A 21,757-nucleotide genomic window follows, 5' to 3' on the forward strand; every position below is an offset into this window, starting at 1 on the left:
CCCATCAGTCACAGCCAGATAGCACTGAAAGGTCAGGAAAAAGAGCTTGGACTGTACTACAGAGCATCTGCCAGCACGATGATGTCAGTTATCAGGTACTGTGCAAAAGCAGAACTAACAGCATCTAAAAGGAAGTTGCTCTGGATAGTGTTAGCAATAGTCCTGACTTCTGTGGGATTCAAAATGGCAAAGCAGGACCTGATGGCTTCACCCGCCCCCCCGCCTGGGCTCGGGCAGGTACAATGTGCTGCTCCTCCCGCTCCCCAGCCTGCTAGCATGGGGGGCCTGGGGAGGAGCGGCCCCTCCCTGACGAGGGACGTGACCGCTGGGGTCAGCTCAGCCCTCCTGGGGCTTCTCTGCCAGGGGAGTGAAAGCAGCAAAGTCTCGCTTTCTGGCGTGCGCGGTACCAGCTCCACCCGGGAAAGCGGCGGGGCTGTATTATGCATCCGTCGAGAGGAAGGGGGCGATCCAACCTTGTCTGGGTGTTAGTGCTGCTGCCAGCCCGAAAACAGCGAGAAGGGCCCGGCCACACGATGCCCGTGTGAACTCCTCCGAGCCGGGAGCTGGCTTACGGGACAGCGGCAAAGACAGCGCCCGGAGCTGTTCGCAGCCGCCCTGAGCAGCGCGGTTTGCATGCGAGGGGCCGTCCCTGGCTTCCCCGCACTCAGACACCGCTTCCAGCTGCAGGGGCTGCCGGCCCTGCGGGGGGGCTGGGGGGCTTCCCCCCGCCGCCTTCCCGGGGGTTTCCCAGGCTGGGGCAATCGTGTCCCGCGGCGGGGGAGGGAATGGGTTGGTGAGCATGGAGGGGAGGGAAGGATGGAGGGAAGGGAAGGAGGGACAAGGGGGACAAGGATAGAAGGGGAAGGGAGGGAGGAAGGGAGGGAGGAAGGGAGGGAGGGAGGGAGGGAGGGAGGGAGGGGGGGGGTGGAAGGAGGTGGGGGTGGAGGAGATCCGGAGGGGAAGAGGGGAGAAGGGGAGAAGGCAGGAGGGGGACTGGAGGGGGCCGGGGAAAGAGGGACCAAGGCAGGTGGAAGAGGCGTGGGGAGCACGAAAGGGGGGGGCGGGGGCTGGGGGACCCGCCGCGCCGTTCAATGTCCGCGCCCTTGGGCAGCGGCGCCGCCCCCCCGCCCCCCGCCCTCGCCCCCAGCCCCGCCCGGGCCCGCCCCGCCCCGCCCCGCCGGCCGCGCGCTGACCGCCCCCGGGCCGGCCCGGCCCCGCCCGCTCCCCGGGCCCGGCGGGGCTGCAGGGCCGGGCGCGTCCGCGAGCGGCCGAGGCGGCGGCGGCCCCTCGGGACCCTGCGCCGAGCGCCCGGGGCGGCCGGCGGGAGAAGTTGCGGTGGAAGATGAACAAGGGCGGTAAGTGCGCGGTGGCTCGCCACCGCCGAACGCCTCTTCCCCGGGGCCGGCAAGCGCCGGGCGGGCTTCCTTCCTCCGGTACCGGCACCCTCCTTCCCTCGGGCCGGCGCACCCCGCCTCCGGGGCCAATGCCGCCGGGATGGCACCCCCCGCCCCGCCCCGCCGCGGCGATCCCCCGGCCGTTCCACCGGGGCTGGCCCCTCTCCTCCAGTCACCCTCCGCTCCCTCCCCGCGACTGTGCGTGCCCCGCCGCCCGCCCCGCCGGGACCGGGACCGGGACCGGGACAAGCGACAAGCGCGGGCGAGGCGGCGGGTCCCGGAGCCAGCCCGAGCGGCAGGTCGGGGTGCTGCGCCCGCGGGAGGACGTGGCTCTGCGCCCGCTCAACCCTTCGCGAAGCCCCTAGGAAAGGTGCTGTCACTTTCCTTCTGAAAGTCTGTTTTGGGGGGAGGTAATGTTTTTTGCAGAATTTTCTCTCAAAGGCAAACCCAAACCCTTCCTCCTTCCTTCTGTTAACTTCCCGGAATTTTTCCTTGGTGGAAGCTGGGAAGGTGGGTGAAAGAGATGGGGTGTGAAGGGAACAGTCAGTAAAGACAAGACACTCAACAGTTAAAACATTCAAAGAAGTCGCTGCAAAATTGGGGCAAACTTTAAATTCTCCACCAACATTTTCTGATTTTCAGGGGTGAGGCATGTGTGTACAAAACACAACAATCCAGGAAACAATTATTACTAACTCTGGAGTTATTTAGAAAAATCTAATGCTTCATCTAGAGTTAAAGAGGAAGAGAAACAGTCCCTTTGTGTTAGCCCTAATATTTTTCCACTGTCTCCTTGTTCCAGAAGGTGAATGTTGCTGGTTGCTGGGCATTTCACTTGCACTGGTACATCCTGAAGCCCAGAGATTTCGCCGCTAGATATCTTGCCCTACAACTGTCATGTGTTGGGAAACTCTGAATCATTGTTTGCCAAAGCACAGGAACACAGGATCGGAAAGGATCTCTTAGGTCAAACCCAGCCCTCTGCTGTTTTATCAGTTATCTCATACCACTCCTCTGAGCTTAAAGCAAAAGTTTCGCTTTCCCCTTGGAGTGGGCAGTGAGACACTCTCCCACCCAAAAAGTGGTGACATTTTCATTCTATTTTCTGATCCTGTCTGGACCAGACTCTGTCCCTCTCAGGAGACAAACTCACTTGCAAGTTATGTGAGCTGGCCGAAACTGCTTTAGCCATGATGCTCCAACCTCTCTTTCTTCATCTCTCCATTATTTAAAACAGACCAGCTCTAATCTGATCCTGTTGTCAGTGGAAGTGCAGCGAAAGGAATATCAGATGTATCAATTTGTAAAGACTTAAATTTTACTAGCAGTTTTAATTTTTCAGGAATGTAGGACTGAATGGGACTATCTTCACTACCAAAAGCAGTACCCGTTGTTACAGAACACAAGGTCATATTACTCCTTTTATTAATTCATCAAATTATATCTTAACCCAAAACTTTTTAGGTAGCTCTTCTGCTATGCCTCTCACAAAACTGAGAACCTCCTACCATTGCTAGTTCTTCTAGTTTCCAGACCAGATTCATCACCATTTATTCTTGTAATTACATTGTCCTTTTGCTTAAAAATAGTTCTTTTCCTCCTGTGGTGTTTACCTCCAGGTTGTATTTATAGACTGCTCATATCCCTTCTCAGCCTTTGTTTTGTACATTCATACAATGCAAGGAATGTCTTTCCCACCAGTGCAAAGCAGAACTTCCTACTGACTGAAGGAGAGGGGCATTTACTAACGGGCACAACTCTGGGACCAGCGTTAGCGATCTCTGTCTTACAGTGACACGTAGCGCCAGTACGCAGGGTCATATGTGCAGGCATCTATGGCAGCCTTGATCCCACATAAGTTAAAATAATGACAGACAGAAAACAGGAAGGGAGATATGGATTATCTACTCAGAGATGTGGAACTGATATGAAAAGAAAGATGAAGCAATCCGCCCAAGGTCACCGGAAATCTGTGGTAGGAGACAAGAGACAGACCCCCACCTCCCAGCCTCATACCTAGGCCCTTCCAGCCTCCCAGCGCCAATTTGTTTGCCAGGTGCTGAAATGATGCTGCCCATAGGAAGAATGTACAGATGTTAGACTCCAGATTGTTCAGACATGTAAACAGACTACACATTCTTTCACCTGCTACTGTAAGTGACAGAGGAAAAGCTCCCATGTGTACCTGTCAGAGAACTTTAACCACCATCTCCAGCTCCAAGGAAGCAATATATGAAACAACAGGTGAATATGCTGTCTGCTGCAGTGTGAATCCTATTGTGAAATCTCAGCCAAATTGGAAACATCACAAACACTTACAGCTACACTAAAAAGAGTAGTTCAGAATCAAGATTATTTAATTTCATGTACATGTGGTTTTTCATAGTCAGGCCCCCCCAGCCCTACGCATGTACAGTCTGCTAGGGACAGTGAAAATGCTGGAGAATTTTCAGGATCAAGATTTTTTCTGATTATATTGTCTTTAGATTTTTCTCCTTCCCCAGCAGTGTTTCTCTGTGGGATGTTATTCTGTTGTATTATATTTACAGATGGCTGCAATAAAGTTATATAGTAAGAGAAATTTGTAAGCTATTGATCTGATATGCCAGAGTCATAATGCATTGATCTAATCATAGAGGGTGGATTCCAGTAACTGTACAGAACAGCATTTTATTTCTGCAGAGTGGGATGTGCTCTGACAGCTCAGCTGTTAATATTTCAGTTAAGATTTGTAATAAGACAAAATTCCCATGGGACAGTTACTACTGACTATAGGTCTGTCTTCACACTAGTGGAACCTTCTTGCTATATACAGAGTACTTTTGATCACACATTTGAAGAACTGATAAGAGAAGATAGATGTTTTTCAGAAGTATCAGATTTATGCAGAAGCTGAAATACCATTTTCATAAATGTCTAAGGCATTTAGGAGCCAGTGACCTGCTGGTTTTGAACAGTACCTCAGATCTCAAGTGCCTAAAGCCCGAATTCTCAGAAGACACTTAAGTATCTAATTCCTGTTCAAGTCAAAGTGGGAACTGATACTTAAATTTGGACTGAGGTCCAATTTGAAAGGAAGACTTGCGCTCCTGCATCACTAGAAAATCCTAGTGTAAATACCTTTCCCATTTCAAGTGACTCCCATACAACTGTTTTAATTTCTTACGTAACTTCTGTCATTTCAAACTTTTCTCTGACAGTGTGAAATAAGTGATGCATTTACATGCTATAAAACAGAGAGCTACTTTTGCAGCAAATATTACAAAATTAATGACATCTTGGTTATTTACAGTACATCCTGGGGTCCTACCAGTGACAGCACTGGTGTTTTATGAGCTGAGCCCCTCAAAGGGAATATACTTTCCTTGTGAATCATGCTACCTCATCTATTTAATCCCTAACATATTGAAGCAGGTTACACAGCTTATGCTGGGTACTTAATTCAGAATGACATTAAAATGGCTTATCTACATAGGCAGCTCAAACACACCCTCACTGTCTGACTTGGACAGCTGGCAGAATTGTAATTACAGGTTGGAACCTACAGCTTCCTGTACTGGAAATGTAATAAATGAGTTTTAGAGAGTCTGTGCTTGGCTTGCCTTACATTTCTGGCAGCATTACTACAGTGGTCGGTGCCCATATTTCTGGCCAGGTCCAAAATCAGGTCTTCATCTGCAAAGAAGAGCTGTCTGTTCCACTTACAGTGAAGCTCCATGTGTTACTCTGATAGGAAGCTCTGTCTACCATTCTCTCAGAACAGTTTCTTCTCTAAGGTGTAAGCACCATGATCAAAATATAAACCATGTATTAGACAAGCTGCAATAGATAGAGGTACAGAATTCCCGCTCTGTAAGAACTTGGCATTGTTTTGGTAGTTGAGGTGTGGAAACTTCTACCTACACCTGCACAGTGCAGTCGCACTGCTTCCATGAGTTTCTGGGTTTGGGCAGCACTTGGCACATGTGGCTTTTGTCAACAGTATGAGCTCTTAGCACTGTCATGCTCTGATGTCAGAGGGAGCGTGAACGTGATGGCTGCTGCTATGGGACAGGTGCCTTGTTGCCTAGTTCATAAAATATAAATGCTACCGTGAAATAACTCCTATCCTTCCAGGTCCAAATAATTTTTATGTCTCTAATAGTGTTTTGGCAAGTGACATGTAAACGAATTCCTCTATTTACTGCTATTCTTAAGGTTGCTTATTCTCATTTCCTCAATAGTGGGACTTTGCTTGCCTCAAATGAGGAGTCTGATCCCAGGCTTTGGAAGAACTTACTAGTACTTTAGTAGCGCATTCTGATTTAAGGAAAAAGCATTTATATAACAGGAATAAAGTCTGGGTAATTAGACTGAGGACCAGCTAATTGGCAGTGGTGAATCTCTGTAGCAGTTAGCTCTGTAACATTATCAAATGGTGGTATCTGTAGTGCTGGGACCAGGAGTATGTTGATACTGTCCCAACATTTTCCTTGGTAGGAAAACAAATAGAAAAGTATCAGGTGACAAAGCTCACTTTATGATGTAAAGATTGGTGAAAGAGTAATTAACAAAGGCAGGGCGGTTTTATAAACAGATCTGGATTATTAAGTTTGATCCATTCAAATAAATTACACTTAATGCATATTATAAACCTATCAGTTTAGAGACAACAAACAGACAACACAGCCTTGGGAACAATTTAGAGGCTGTAATGGACAATCAAGTCAACCTGATACAGTAACAAGCTAATGGAGAATAGTGAGAACTGGGTCTAAGAAAGCACTGAACTCTCATAGACAGCATCAACAGTACCCACTGTGGAATTCTTCCCATAGGTCTGCCCCATGTATTTTATAGGGGCTATTGGAAAATTGGAAAAGGTTCAGAAAAAATCCAAAAGAAAAGACTTCTGGAAAGGTGAAACTGTCCAACTGCAAAGATTTAATGAGTTCATTTGCTCAGTTTACAAAAGAGAATGTACCAAGACATAGCTGTAAGGAAGTATATGTCTTCCCTCAAGAAATACTGAATAATAAAAGGGTCTTTAACCCAGTGGACAATTAAAAAATGCTGGAGATAGAAGCCAGGCAGCACTAGCTGGAAATAGGGTTTTACTTCATAAATGACCAATTTATTACAGGAATAAGATAAGGATGATACTAAGGTATATAGTCCACCTCTTGCTGACTTCAGACCACAGCCTTCTAGAAGACAAGTTTTAACTTTACTCTGATATAGCTGGGTGAAATCATACAGCTCTTGATCAGAGCTGACAAGACTTTCTGATGCCCTTGTCTGGATCTTCTCCCTCTACCTCCCGTTCCTCAGGGACTTTCCATCTATGGGTTTCAATCCCTTCTTCCTGAGAGACAGGACTTGTGTGCACTGGTTTCCACTGGGATTCTAGGTCTGGTGCAGTCTCATCCCACTGCTGCAATGTGGTCCCTCCACCTGCACTGTCACTTCCATCCGAAAGCTGTGCAGATCCCTGAACTACGCAGTGCATTTCCATCCTCTGTCCTCAATGTCTCCCATTTTGACATGTGTCTGAGCTGAATTAATGCCAAAGGCATGAAGAAAACATAGATCCACAAAAGTTCGTTGGTTAGAAAAACTTACTTTCAGCATCTTAAGAGATGCCTGAATTGGATTGTGGCACCAGCCAAGGCTGGAACTAGTATCTGCACTGTGGAGCTAAGTAATTTCTTGGGCCACCATGGGCCTGGGACATATCTACAAATATCCCTGCAAATGTGAAACCTCAGTGTTTAATTAGGTCATTATCCCAAACCAGCTGCTTGATGGGGGTGGTGGTGGTGGTGGTAGATATGGTCCCTTAATAAGCCTTAATTAAATTCTAGGCTAATTCCTAAATCTGGAGAACACTGAAAGTGCGTAGTTGCAATGTTTCAGGCAATAACCCGCTACAAAATGTTTACTTTTCAAAGAAATACCTGAACAGTGAAGGCTGTATGGGTTGTATTGGCTGTATGGGCTACTGTTCACTGCTTAGAAACTTGGAGGGGAATAATGTGATCTCATATGGGCTATGGCAGGAATGAAACCCTGCTGAAATGCAGGTCTGCCTGAAAGAAGGTGGGTAAGGAGAGGAAGCCGTCCTTGTCAGTACAAGGAAGCATCGAACAATAAGGGGAGGAGCAGGCTAAAGAAATTCCTATTCCCCAAGAGTTTCCTTTTAAGCACAAGGTGGGTGTGTCTCCCTCCAACATAAAACACATCCTAAAATAAATATGCACAATTATTTGTGAACATACACATTCCTTATGGTGCAATGCTGTTTTGTGTCCATCTAGAAGTTACAGCCAGAACCTTTCAAGTGGCTCAGACAGCAAAGGAAGCAGAAATTGAAGCAGAATGAAGTTGTGGTGATAAAAGGCAAACAGTGGTGCTTTCTTTTCAGTAATTGTTTGGGCTATTCTTTAAACAAACACTTGTACTTCTCCCATAGCTCCCCAGCTCCCACAAAAAAAAAAAAAAAAAAAAAAAAAAGGAAAATTGTTTAAGGAGCCTTGTGAAAGGCCAGATCAACACACAGAGCAGTTAGGAAAGGAATTAGTAGTGGAAGGAATGGAAGGAATTACTAGTGACCAGTAGCTGGCACAAGTGGGTAAGAGTAGGACATCACAATGCCTATTATGAACGGGGTCCATTACCATAAGTTCTCTTCCACTAGCAGTGTTACTGAAGGTAGCAGAAGGAAAAACTCAAGATTACTTGATTCCTTTTGCTGTAGAAAATTATCACTGGAGTGAAAGCGGGTAACTGTGTTTAAGCTATATTTTTTTTAAGTGGATGTCTGCATGGTTATTTTACATAAAGGAAATGAGTTCATTATATTATTTATTTCAAATTTGTTTATAAAATGAAGCTTGGGAGATCCTGGCATTCTCTACAGTCCAGTCTTTTTCTCATTATTCAGTGTTTCAGTACAGACACTGTCTGACAAGAACAAGGATGATAATGCAGAGACTGTGCTCAAGCCTTGTCACATCCCAGGAATAGAGTAGATATATTTGTGTCCTACTCTTGAATAGACATTCCTAGGAAAAGCCAGACACTGCAGGAAGTGATATAATACCTCCAAAGTGATGTTTCTTCCTTGGATTTAGTCCTAAAAATGCCTCATTATGGTGATAAGGGGTCCATTGCTGATTTCTGGTGGGAAAGGTGTAAGGACTCAGTTTTAGCTGATAAAAATTTCATGTGTTTTACTACTAGTTTAGGATGTTCAGTCATTGCAATAACTGATTTAAAAATCCAAAAGGTAGATCTGGCTAGGGAGCCAGGCTTACAAGATACTCTATCCACTTCTATTCCCTCCCTGTTTTTAACTGGCAAGAGTTTTCAGCACTCTGCAGCCTTCAACTGCTGCAGACTTGCTGCTGGCTGCAACCAAAGTAACGGTGCTTCAGCGACGTGCAATGTTTGGCACATAACATTGCTGAAATAATCTGGAGGAAAAGATCAGCTGCCCATTCTGTGATTTTAATAATTAACAGATGCCCTGCAGCTCAAAGCAGCAGAGGATACTGTAAAACAAAAGTACACACTACGGTACTGGAGACTGGCAAATAATGCAGTTCTCTCTCCCTCCTTTTCCACAAGTTGTTTTAAGTCTTCCACATGTGAAGCTGGATTGGATAAAACCCCAGATACAGAATAATTGTTAATCAGTGTATGCAATAAGGTGCCTGATTAGAACAGACTTTTCACTCCTCCTGGGCTGAGCTGAGATCAGTAACTCAGTTTTTAACTTAGCTTAAATCTCTCTGGTGTCTCATAATTCCAGAAAGACTGTTTTCTGACTACATCAGAATGCCAAATTGTCAGCATCTTTCTAAGTACTGGAAGAAATTTCAGCAAGGTTAAGAAGATCAGAAGAAACAGCCTCATATTTTCCAGAGTCCAACCAAACAAATATGCCAGTATAAGTTCAATACAAATTACTCTAGTTGGACTATGGTAACAATAAGAAAAGTATCATGACGCTACATGTCAGAACAATCAGAGAATAATTTTTAAGCAGTTTTCATTCAGTATTATATTATTCTCAGTATGGTGCACAGCTGAATTTTAATTGTCTTCACTTCCAGATTTCAAAAGTCTGCATTCCAAAATACTCAAAATATAACAACACAGTAGCTACACTTCCTGAAACTTATACCATGATTTAGGATAGGATTTTGCATAGGAACTATGTCCCAAAATGGTGTCTCTTGAGGTGCTGGTCCCTCATTTCCTGCGAGTAGGGCATGAAGATTTTGCACAAAGAATTGTTTCTCTCATGGTGAAACAGTTTGTCCTGTGCTTTTCCTTACAATTGTTTCCTTACAATTAAAAGCTCCCCTTTTTTCCACTAAAATGTATTAATTAAAATTATAAAAAGAATTAAAGATTTCTGATTGATTAACCATGAAATTACCTATTGATGGCTAGGAAACATTAGTAAGAGCAAACCCCTTCTCTTATGACCATCTGTAACCATTTGGTGCACTGGCTCCTTCACACCACATATTTCATCTCATCTAAAATCTCATGAGGAAGGATCCCTATTGTTGCCTATTTATGCAGCCTTTCAGCATTTCATTTAGTTATTTAAAGAATATTAATTTCAGGACCAAGACAGCTGGAAATGGCTGTGGCATGCAAACTGTACTTTGAGTAAAATGGCCATATATGACTTAATTCATCTAGCTTCAATCTAGCTTACTGTCAATCTGCTTGAATTCCCCTATGTGTATGTCAGCACTTCCACTAGAAATAGTTTAAAGAACTTGGCTAGCTGTATTTTGCAAGACAATTCACTTTTTTGAAGTATTATTTTGATGTTCAGAGAAGATTGTACCTGCAAGGGGTCCTGTCAGGAGGATGGAGGATCTTTTGACTAAATAAAGGACTGAAGAAGCTGTACACTGAAAATTGAACTTAAGTTCAGACCAGTAACTCTCTTCATGTTTGGGGTTGAAGTATTTCATTCAGTGCATTATAGCCCAGCTGCATAATCAATGTAATGATGTAATGTCAGCATGGGTTTATGAAAGGCAGGTCCTGCTTGACAAACCTGATCTCCTTCTACGACAGGGCGACCTGCTTATTGGATGAGGGAAAGGCTGTGGATGTTGTCTACCTTGACTTCAGTAAGGCCTTTGACACCGTTTCCCACAGCATTCTGCTGGCGAAACTGACTGCTCGCGGCTTGGATGGGCACACGCTTTGCTGGGTAAAAAACTGGCTGATGGCCGGGCCCAAAGAGCTGTGGTGAACGGAGTTAAATCCAGTTGGGGGCCGGTCATGAGTGGTGTCCCCCAGGGCTCGGTTTTGGGGCCACTCCTGTTTAACATCTTTATTGATGATCTAGACGAGGGGATCAAGTGCACCCTCAGTAAGTTTGCAGAGGACACCCAGTTGGGTGGGAGTGTTGATCTGCTCGAGGGTAGGGAGGCTCTGCAGAGAGACCTGGACAGGCTGGAGCGATGGGCTGAGGCCAACTGTAGGAGTTTCACTAAGGCCAAATGCCGGGTGCTGCACTTGGGCCACAACAACCCCCAGCAGCGCTACAGGCTTAGGGAGGAGTGGCTGGAGAGCTGCCAGTCAGAGAGGGACCTGGGGGTGTTGATTGACAGCCGGCTGAACATGAGCCAGCAGTGTGCCCAGGTGGCCAAGAAGGCCAATGGCATCCTGGCTTGTATCAGCACTAGCGTGGCCAGCAGGGACAGGGAAGGGATCTTACCCCTGTGCTCAGCAGTGGTGAGGCCGCCCCTCGATGAGTGGGTTCAGTTTTGGGCCCCTCACTCCAAAAAGGCCATTGAATGACTCGAGTGTGCCCAGAGAAGGGCAACGGAGCTGGTGCAGGGTCTGGAGCACAGGTCTGATGGGGAGCGGCTGAGGGAACTGGGGGGGTTTAGTCTGGAGAAGAGGAGGCTGAGGGGAGACCTCATGGCCCTCTACAACTCCCTGAAAGGAGGTTGCCGAGAGCTGGGGATGAGCCTCTTTAACCAAGTAATAAGCGATAGATCAAGAGGTAATGGCCTCAAGCTGCGCCAGGGAAGGTTTAGACTGGATAGTAGCAAGTATTTCTTTCCAGAAGGGGTTGTTGGGCGTTGGAATGGGCTGCCCAGGGCAGTGGTGGAGTCCCCATCCCTGAGGTGTTTAAGAGTAGGGTCGACATAGCGCTTAGAGATATGGTGTAGTTGGGAACTGTCAATGCTAGGTTAACGGTTGAACTAGATGATCTTCAAGGTCCGTTCCAACCTCGATGATTCTGTGATTCTGTGATTCTGTAAAGTATTAGCCGAGCTTTTAGCAAACCGTCTTATCCCTCACGATTATGTTGTTTGACAAACAAAATTTTGGTACCATGGTAATGGCAGATGGGAAGACTGTGTGGCTGGGCATCAAGTGTTCACTTCAGTTTGGCTGGGTTGAGTTAAACCTTGATCTGTTGGTAGAACTAATTTTGTTCAATGCTGAGATTCTGCAAAGTACATATTGAAATTAAAATCATTGCTACAGAGTGTTTGTACTGTCTTATAAGAACAGCTACTATGGCTGAAAGGCATTTCTTTCACTGCTGTGAAACATTTCAGCATCATTGAATCAAAGTGTTCATACTTAATCTTAGGCCAAACAGATTGCCAGGGCAGAATCAAAAGGTCTCTAATGTCATTAGTACTTCTGAGTGCGGGAGGGTTTACCCATCTGTAGGTATCTGTGTATGATATACCCTTGGCTCTGCAGCTATGTATCTTTCTCTCCCCAAGCGTGCTAGGGATGCATCTAGTTCAGTTCAGTTTGGTTTTGATCTTAAACCATGTTCCCTGGAGTGCCACATGGAAGCACAGTGCATATGCTTTCCTCCTTCAGATCTCTTTTCAGAGCTGAGGCTTTTATTGGCTGGACTCCTGCATTAGAGGTATAAGATAAAGTGGTATAAGATAAAGTCTACTGTAGGATATAATCTGCTGGGTTCAATAAGAAACCAAGATGACTAACATGCCTTTTCTCTCTTTTCTCCAGAAATCACAAAGCCACCACTAGCACCGAAACCAAAGATTATCGGTCATCTTTCTCCAGTAGCTGTCTCCAAATTTTCTCCTTCACTGTCAAGGGCTGATATTCTTCATAATCCAAACTCTATGTCTAGGGGTCCCAAACCACCTATTGCTCCCAAGCCAAAATTCTCAGCTGACACTGAGGGCAAATCCAGTGTTTATACCAACAATAACTTAAATAAATGCTCAAATGGGAAACTGGTATGTCTTGAGGGAGAGCTCTATGAAGGAGACCAATGCAATGCTGATTGCCTGGAATCTGAGGCAGATAACGAATACATTGTAGTTCCTGAAGCTCAGCTGACCAGCAATGACTGTAATGACTTGGAAGATGAGCATGACCAGAGCCTAGATTCCTCTGTGGAAAATGAAGTCTCGGAAACTCCAGAAGAAGTAGAGAAGGAAGAGGATAACATTGCTAATGATGAGTATACTAGTAATCAAGAAGGCACTGAAGATGCGCACCATAACTCTTCAGAAATTGCTGAACCAATGGAACCAGACTCTGAAGAGTCAACCAGAGACTGCGACCAGTCCAAAGCACTTTGTGAGGAGTCCTCAGATCCCCTTGATGGGGATAATGATGCTTCTAAGAATGTAGATGAAGATGAGGATGTTGTAGGCGATTGTAGTGAAATCAAAAACAAGGAGGAAACTTCTAACAACCTGGAACTGGTTAAGGACAATAGTGATTGTAAGACTGACAGGGATAACATTTTGAATAGAGATGAGGAACTAATGCATGATATCTGTAAAGATACCATTGTAATGCCACTACCCACAGATGAATCAATCCCAGGTTGTGAGAAGGCAGGGCAGGAGGAGGAGGAACTGCCTGAGATTTTAGAAAAGGGAGATGAGTGTCCAGCACATGGTGGTGACCACAGTGCTCATGCAGAGTTTGATTTGAACATGGAAGGGAAGTTAGAAAATGATGACTGTGCAAGCCCTGACATGCCTAATGAGGCCAGCGTAGGAACAGCTCCTGGCTTAGAACCATGTGAAGATGAACCCATTGCTGAAAGTGGTTTAGGAGAGTCCATCCAACAAGCAGCAGCTAAAGAGGAGGAAGCAGATCCAGATGAGCACAATAATACAAACACAGGAAATGCCAGTGATGGTTGCCAGATCACTGAGAGGAGAGGTGATGAGAAAACATCAGAGGTAGCCTGCGAAGCAAGCAAAGACTCTGGGAAAGGGGAGGAAGAAATTGTGACTGCAGAGAATACGGATGATGGCTGTCAAATTGCTCCTTGTGAGAATGAATGTGGTGAGGAAATACCCATGGAACCTTCAGATGAGAATCTTCAAACAGAAGGGACCAATCTGGATGAAGATGGTGTGATCTCTGATAGTCTACCTAGTAGTTCAGGGATGGAGCCAGAGCTGGAAGATGTGACTGTTGAAGAGCATAGTGAAAGTACTGTGGAAACCTCTAAGTCAGATGAGCTGCAACTTGAAGACAATGAGGTGGAAGCAAACATCCTCAGCAAAAGTGCCCCAAGTCCACCTCAACGGGTCCCACTTGAGGAAGAGTTAGAAGTCTGTAAGCGTGGCAAAATGAATGTAGAATGTGGGACCAAATATGTCTTGCATGAAAATCTAGCAGTCCCTGAAGTGGTCATTGTGCCTGAAGAATCAGAGGACAGACAAACTAGCGGTGATTCCCTAGATGACCCTTATGTGCTTCCTGCAGAAAATGAAATTGCTCATGATGGACAGACTGATTTAGGAGCTGATCACAGTAAAAGGGATGAATTAGGCATGGATGGTGAAAACAACCTGCTGCCCATTGATCGTAAAAACATTGTCACTAGAACACGGTCGCTCTCTGGGAAAATGCCGGGCTATGTCCCAGAAACAGTTCCAGAAGAGATTGGACCTGAAACTGATTTACCATCTTCCCGCAATGGCTCTGGGACAGATTTAAGCAATAATTTATTTTCAGTGGAAGGAAAACCAATGGAAGCCAACAGGGCATTGCCAACCAAGTCAAGACGTTTCATTTTATATCCCCGATCTTACTCTGTTGAAGGGAGAGAGATACCTGTCTCTGTTTACAGAGAAAGCGATGGCTGTGTTCTGGAGGATGGTAGAATAAAAAGGACAGAAGACAACTTATCTTTGCCTTGTGTCAATGGTTCCTCAGGTAGTTTTTCGCAGAGAAATCATCTTTCATCATGTGGCATATCTACTCCATCCTCAGTTGTTGATATACCACCTCCTTTTGAACTTGCCTACATCACCAAAAAGCCGATCACTAAAAGTTCCCCTTCACTTTTGATAGAGAATGACTCACCTGATAAGTATTCCAAGAAAAAGAAATCCTCTTTTAAGAGGTTCCTCACTCTAAAATTCAAGAAGAAAACTGAAAATAAAGTCCATGTAGATGTTAATGTTTCCTCTTCAAGGTCCTCATCAGAGTCTAGCTATCATGGGCCTCCGAGGCTGATGGAGCTGGACAGGAGGAGCTTAAGTAGCTCACCTCAACTAAAATCACATGTGGGGAAACTCCGTGCATCTGAGTCTCCCTCAGCTGTTCTTTTCTATAAGGATGGTAAAAGAAAAGGAACGCCCAAGTCCTTCAGCAGGAGCGTGTCAAGGGTGGAGTCCTTTGAGGACCGGTCCAGACCTCCTTTTATGCCACTCCCACTAACAAAACCTAGGTCCATTTCTTTTCCAAATGCTGACACATCTGACTATGAGAACATTCCTGCTATGAGCTCTGACTATGAAAACATACAAATTCCTCCTCGAAGATCCACCAGAACAGGAACTTTTACTGAGTTTTTTGAAGATCCCAGCAGGGCATTATCTGCTGCTAATGAGAATGACGGCTATGTGGATATGAGCAGCTTCACTGGCTTTGAGAACAAGCAGCAAACCACAGACCAGGAAACAGAAAGGTACTGTAGTAAATTATTTTGTAAGACCTGCTAGCCTTGGCCAAACAGGCAAGGCCTCCCCTGCTAGGTATCGTAGGCAGATCCTTCATATTGGCTTATACCCCTCTCAGGAAATGCTTACAAGAAAGATTGGAAGAAGCCTTTATCAGGGAAAAAAAGACACCAAATTAACTTGCTACCTTGTAAATGTATACTAGTAAGTCCAGTGGATATGGGTCCTATGGTTTACAGATACAAACCAAAGCACATTTAAAAATACTTGGTTTATCCAATGGATCTAATTTTTGTGGCTTGGGGTGGCAGGGAGAGCTTGCTTTGTTCTTCAGTAAGAAAGGTTTCTGACCTCCCAACTGAATGAAAAGAGAGCCTATTTGCTGGAAGGGGTTCTGCTTTCTTTTTTCATCCCTGTCAATTTCTTAAAGCAAAACTATATATATAATTTCTCTTTCAAAGTACATCAGTTTAGACCAGAAAATCCCAGATCATGAACTAATCAGACTAGACAATTAAAAGTTGCTTTAAAGCCCATCATTATGGCCCTTTGATAGAGCTGATTTATAAATGAATTAAATACCTCTGTCTGAATCATATGCATTGGTAACAATCTTTCATCCCATTTCAGTAGATTATTTGCAAACAAGAAAATGTCCTTTTCATATTTACATAGGAGCAATGCACTCAAGACCTTTGAATTTAAATCTGTCATCAGGTTATAGCATACAATCAGTGGAGTGCAGAGATGTAAATAAGAAGAGTATTTTCCATTAAGTTCATGTTAAACAGGTAATGAGAAAACAAGGTGCAAAGCAAATGAAAGAAAAGGAATGTCTTTAATGCAGTTGCATTTTGTTAGGGCTGTGTGAAGAAGATAAACATCTTAAAAGCAAGGTTTTCATGTCCCATTTTCATCCATCGTTCTCCTTCTAAAGATTTAATACCTCTGTTTCTTTGCAACATTTATTTTTTCTGGTCCTCTCCCCTGTCACTGTGAACAGAACAAACCATGGGCATTTCACACATCCCTCATTTGATATTTCAGACTTGAGCAGTAAAAGAACTTTTCTTTAACACCTCTGAAGGAGTCTTGCAAACCATTTCTAAGACAAGAATGATGTACAGTGCTTTGTCTTCCTGAGAGAGGCGAGACTTGATGGGGGTAGGGGAGGCGAGCATGACAGAGAAAGAGACTGCATCAGTGCTTAAGTTGTGGATCCAGACGTGCCTGGAGCTGAGGGGTCTGGGACACAGGCCTGTGGCTTAGCTCTTTGGAGGTGCTGGCTGCGTGCAGTGTTGGGAGCAGCAGTGGTGCTGACACTGGGCCACGGTGGAGCAGAGTGCAGCCTGACGACGCGCACAGCCGCGTCCTGGAGGCCTGATGGCTCGTTACTCACGCTGCTGTCAGCGGTCTGCCTTACGCCCAGCACACTGACGTGTGCTCTTGGAAAAGCTGGCCAGTTCTTTGTGTCCATGAAACGCCGCCCATTTTAGGTAGTTCTTGAAGAACCAAGTTAAAAATATTAAAACTACGTCAATTGCTGTGACTTGGGCCCATTTATGAACTTCCTGTGGAAGCCTGTTGTTTCAAAGGGAGAGCCAATCCAAACTGGTTCAGGAAGTCTCAAGGTCAAGGCGTGAACATAATTTTTCAGTCTGCTGCTTGTTGTGCATGCAGTTTTTGCTGTTGCGGGAGAAATGAAGGCTAGGCTCCTGAACAACCCCTTTATCAAAATAACTGGGGTGGAGGGGAAGAGCATCAGGCAGACAGCAGTATACATACATGGCTGCTGAGATAGCTATTATTTGCTATATTTGTCAGAATGTTTTGGACAAAGATACGCCTGAAAAGCTTTGATGAAATGTGAATGGGTAATACACATCCAATGGCATAATATACTGGGAGAAAGAGTGTACCGCCTAATCGTAAAGCAAAGCAAATCGTACAAGTACATGTACATGAACCAATTCACACATGCATACGTGATGTATGGACATGGATGTTTTATTTCCTGCTAAAGCACTTCTGCCTAAGATATCTCTCAATGGACTTAAGCTTTCTAATATGAATACCTATCAAACACAGCTCTACCACAACTGCACAGGAATAAAAATTACTCTGAACTCCAGCCTGCTCATATCCTAAGGCTTATTTCAACCATTTGAGAGTACCAGTGTGTTGGATTAAACCCTTGCAATACGTGAGACTTGAGCCCATGAACTTCTCTTCGGTGCATTCACCTGCAGAGCACTGGTATTTAGCATCTGCTGATACCTTATGGAATTGCTACATTTTTGATGAATGGCCCAGTACAACTCTTTTATTACATTTCAGAGAACAGAATGTGAGAGTGCTATAAAAGATTATAATAATCCAGGAACCTCTACGACTGTGTGTGTTTGGGGAAAAGCAGGGCGGGAGGGGGGCTTACAAGAATTGACAGATAAGAAGATTCACTGTTTAATTTTCTTGCTAAAAAGGAAAGACCATGTGGAGTAGATTTAAACCAATAATTTCTAATTAGAAGCAATCACGTTTATAGAAAAAGTCCAATAACGGAAGTGTTCTAGAAATATATCTTAACTTAGAATTACCATTGCCAGAACAGAACTGGGAATATTGCCCCCTGAAGGGCAGTTATTGTGTATCTCCAAAATTTAGCTATCTGGTATTAATAATTAAACTCTGGTTCGGGTGTATGACAATATAGATCATCATTAGCCTTCTGTACAGCATAGAAATAATGGCACATAAGTAAAATTGGACAAAATTCCCCTGATCTTCCCCAGTCCACATAGCCTGAATCAGATTCAATTTTCATTTGCTTTTGAAAAGTCACTTTCTAGCCCCTTTTCTCTGAAGAGTTGCACTACAAAGTACAAAGCAACACAAATCAATTGTTCAGGCCGAAAGCAAAAGACAGCTGCGCTGTACCTCTGGGACAGTACACCGTAACCTATAGCATTGCCTTGACCCTCAACAGCTATAAGTTGTTAAGAGCCCATAATTTGGTTTTACCAGGTTTGCTAAGTCTCAATCCTTCTTTCTGCTAAGATGCGCAAAATCCAGAGAGGAAAGAAGATAGGGAGAAGAGAGGAATAAAAGGAGTATACCTGCAGTTCTACAGCTAATCCCACTGTGATGCTGAATATTCATAAGAAATGAGCTAAAAAGCCCGTGTTACTGTTACCTGTACATTCCCCTATCCTTCTACATAAAATGGTCATTGATACATACTAGAAGAACCTCAGTCTGACTATTGTACTTAACCAACAGCAGGACTTGCTCAGACTTTGACTCTCAAGTGAATTCTTAGGGGCCAGTGTGGGGATTCCAGTGCTCTGTGCCATTATACCAAGGCTCATGGTAATTCCTAATAAGTCTCTAGAATTGCAGTCTCATGCCTGTAAATTACTCCCAAGGCTCTGACTTTCTACTGCTTTTCAAGACATATGGCACCTATCTGGTGCTTCTCAGCTTTAGTACAATCAAGAAAGCTGATCACCTCTTCACTATCCTGTTTCTTTGTAAATGTCTTTTATTCCCAAGGAGCATGCTTCTTCAAGAAGATGGAGAAAAAGTTGTCTTTAGTAGAAAGTCAGGAAAAAAACCATGGTTTATGTGTGTCAGGGAAGTGATACCTTTTCTTTCATTTGGCCAGACCAAAGCAGGAACACACAGGTGCTTAGGTACTGATAAACAGTGTCAGCATCTGAAGTGCTAGCATTGGAGAGGATGCTTCATGGGTAAGCAGCTATGTTAAAAGCTTTGTAAGCAATTCTCTCTGTGCATAGCCATAGCCAGTCTGGGCTTCTGCCAGGCCTACACGCAAGATCACAAGGACTACATCAGCGCAAACCGATTCCAAGATGTGTAACAAAATTGTATTATAGTAAGACAGCAATAGAACCACTGCCTCTGGTTGATGGGCCATAGAGAATGCAAATCCCACTCCTTTAAAAGGAGAAAAATCCAGTGGATGAACAGTTACTTCTCCTTCCAATGAGTATTTAGCTGTCCCCTTGCCTTACCACTGGATTTATCAACTGGTTCTATCAAATTATGCCACTTAAGTGATTATATCCTGTCTGCTCCCTGCAGGTCTTCAGTCACTGATGAGCTCCAAGACTGCAGCCAGGGACAGTCTGTATGACCACCTATTCCCTACCCTTCTGTAACATACACACAAAAAAAGCCTAACAAAAGCTGAGCATAATAAACATCTTAGAACATAAATTCTCTGCCTAAAAATGGTCTGAATAACATGCTGCTCAGCCCTTCACACACCCTTACGGTTTTGAAGTAGAAGCAAGTTAACTCTAGACTAGACCTGGAGACAAACCTATGCAAAGCAGGCTCTCAAGGCATCTGGACTTGGGAGGAAAGTTAAGCCATGAGCTACAGATTGAGCCTAAATTTCAGTTAGTTATTTTGGGAAAGATGTTCCCATCCTTTCCTCTTTTTGCTTTCTCAGATAAACAAATCCTAACTGCTGGTTCCACTCAATTCCTAGTTCTCTGCCCCATAAATCCCTGCTCTGTGCCTACACTAAGCTACCATGTACCCATAGCAGTGATGAGAAGCTTTACAAGAGAGAGAATTTCCTTTTTATAGGTCAAGTGCTTCCCAGGGCTGGTGATAATCTTAATTATGGAGGTAGCACAGAAGTGGCCTACTAATGGGGCTCAGGTCCCTCAAAGACCTGTATGGGTTTATTCTACGTAATTCTGCTGACAGTTATTAAGCCAAGGAGAAACATGGTGATCATAAACATTGTGAGAGGTTTTTTTCAAGAAATATATTATTTTAAAAACCTTATACATATATAAAATCTATACATAGCGTTTATCTCCATGTGGAACACATGGTGTGTGCTCTGGATCTTGTAAATGAGAGGAAGTCCCATAAAAATGCTGTAACAAAGCACTGATCAGGGATTGAGTTTAGAGACAAGGAAAAGACACATTTTCATTTGTGATCTGGTGAACATGATGGAAAAGAAAATCTCAGCAGCTTTCATCAGTTGTTGCACTTAGCAGCATAAATCTGAAAGAAATTTTTTTAAGTTCATTGCACAGCAAGGGATCCCAGTACTATACCCTGACTTCAGGCTGTGCACAGCCTATTGAAATTCTTGACAATAGCCACAGCCAGCTCTGACATGAGTCATGTCTTTATTTCTGTTTACTTTAGTATTGTCTGAATTGCCACAGGGAGTTAGAAGGTGACAGCAGTTAATGCCGGACTTCCAGCTGCTCAGAGACAGGGAGCAGTCTGTGGGAGATAACCCCTTGCTGCTCAGGTCTGGGCACAAGATATAGAATCACAGGATTGTTTGGGTTGGAAGGGACCTTAAAGCCCATCCAGTCCCACCCCCCTGCCCCAGGCAGGGACACCTTCCACTAGCCCAGGTTGCCCAAAGCCCCATCCAACCTGGCCTTGAACCCTTCCAGGGAGGGGGCAGCCACAGCTTCTCTGGGCAACCTGTGCCAGGGCCTCACCACCCTCACAGGGAAGAATTTCTTCCTTACATCTCATCTAAATCTCCCCTCTGTCAGTTTAAATCTGTTACCCCTCGTCCTATCCCCACACCCCTGATCAAGAGTCCCTCCTCCCTTTCCTGTAGCCCCTTTCAGTCCTGGGAGGCCGCTCTAAGGTCTCCCTGGAGCCTTCTCTTCTCCAGCTGAAACCCCCAACTCTCTCAGCCTGTCCTCACAGGGGGGTGCTCCAGCCCCCCGAGCATCTTTGTGGCCTCCTCTGGCCCTGCTTGAGCAGGTCCATGTCCTTCTGATGTTGGTGCCCCCAGAGCTGGACCCAGCACTGCAGGGGGGTCTCCCGAGAGCAGAGCAGAGCAGAGGGGGAGAATCGCCCCCTTGACCTGCTGGCCACACTGAGGGCCATCCTAGAGGAGTGGGGAATTGTCTTTCAAGACATCAAAGACAGAAAGGTAGCCACTAAATGCTCTTGGATGGTGGAGCTTTTCAAACAAGCGCCTTTGAGAAGTGTCTCTGGACAGTATTGGTAATGTCATATTGATACTGAAGAAGGAGAGTTTTTAACACACTGTCCAGATTTAGGTATCAGTCTTACAGCAGCTCCATGGTTGCTCTCCTGTTTCCTCATATCCATGGAGCTGTTTGTCCTGGTTCATGCTGGGGATGCAGGGGACAGTCCAGGTAGTCAGGAGGGCGATGTGCTCCCCTGGCACAGCTCTGCATTGCTCCTCACCACCCTGCACACACAGGCAAGTGCATCCCGGCACAGCCTCAGAGGGCTGCCACTGCTCAGCCACAACCTGCCGGATCTAGCCCTGGCTTTGTTTATGAGGAACCACAGTCCCAGATACCTCCCAGGAAATGGTCCCAAGTCCTCAGTAGATGCTGGCTTCATAGGCAGCTGGACTCCATT

At 45.1% G+C, this 21,757-nt stretch overlaps 1 protein-coding gene across 4 annotated transcripts in view; it reads left to right on the top strand.

The window, feature by feature from the left end:
* Window positions 1–464: 464 nt before the first annotated feature.
* Window positions 465–21,757, top strand: part of FGD5 (FYVE, RhoGEF and PH domain containing 5) — a 106,151-nt gene continuing 84,858 nt past the window's right edge. For 2 of the 4 annotated variants that reach the window (XM_074835881.1, XM_074835882.1), the window contains exons 1-2: window positions 1,230–1,355; window positions 12,414–15,354. In XM_074835881.1, coding sequence (XP_074691982.1) covers window positions 1,343–1,355; window positions 12,414–15,354 — 2,954 coding nt within the window. In that variant the 5' untranslated portion in view covers window positions 1,230–1,342. Of the gene's footprint in view, window positions 485–1,229; window positions 1,356–2,242; window positions 2,361–12,413; window positions 15,355–21,757 lie in introns of those variants that run through there. The other 2 variants (XM_074835884.1, XM_074835883.1) reach the window with 2 other exon arrangements.

This window comes from Strix aluco, chromosome 11 (genome assembly GCF_031877795.1).
Source record: "Strix aluco isolate bStrAlu1 chromosome 11, bStrAlu1.hap1, whole genome shotgun sequence".
NCBI lineage: Eukaryota > Metazoa > Chordata > Aves > Strigiformes > Strigidae > Strix > Strix aluco.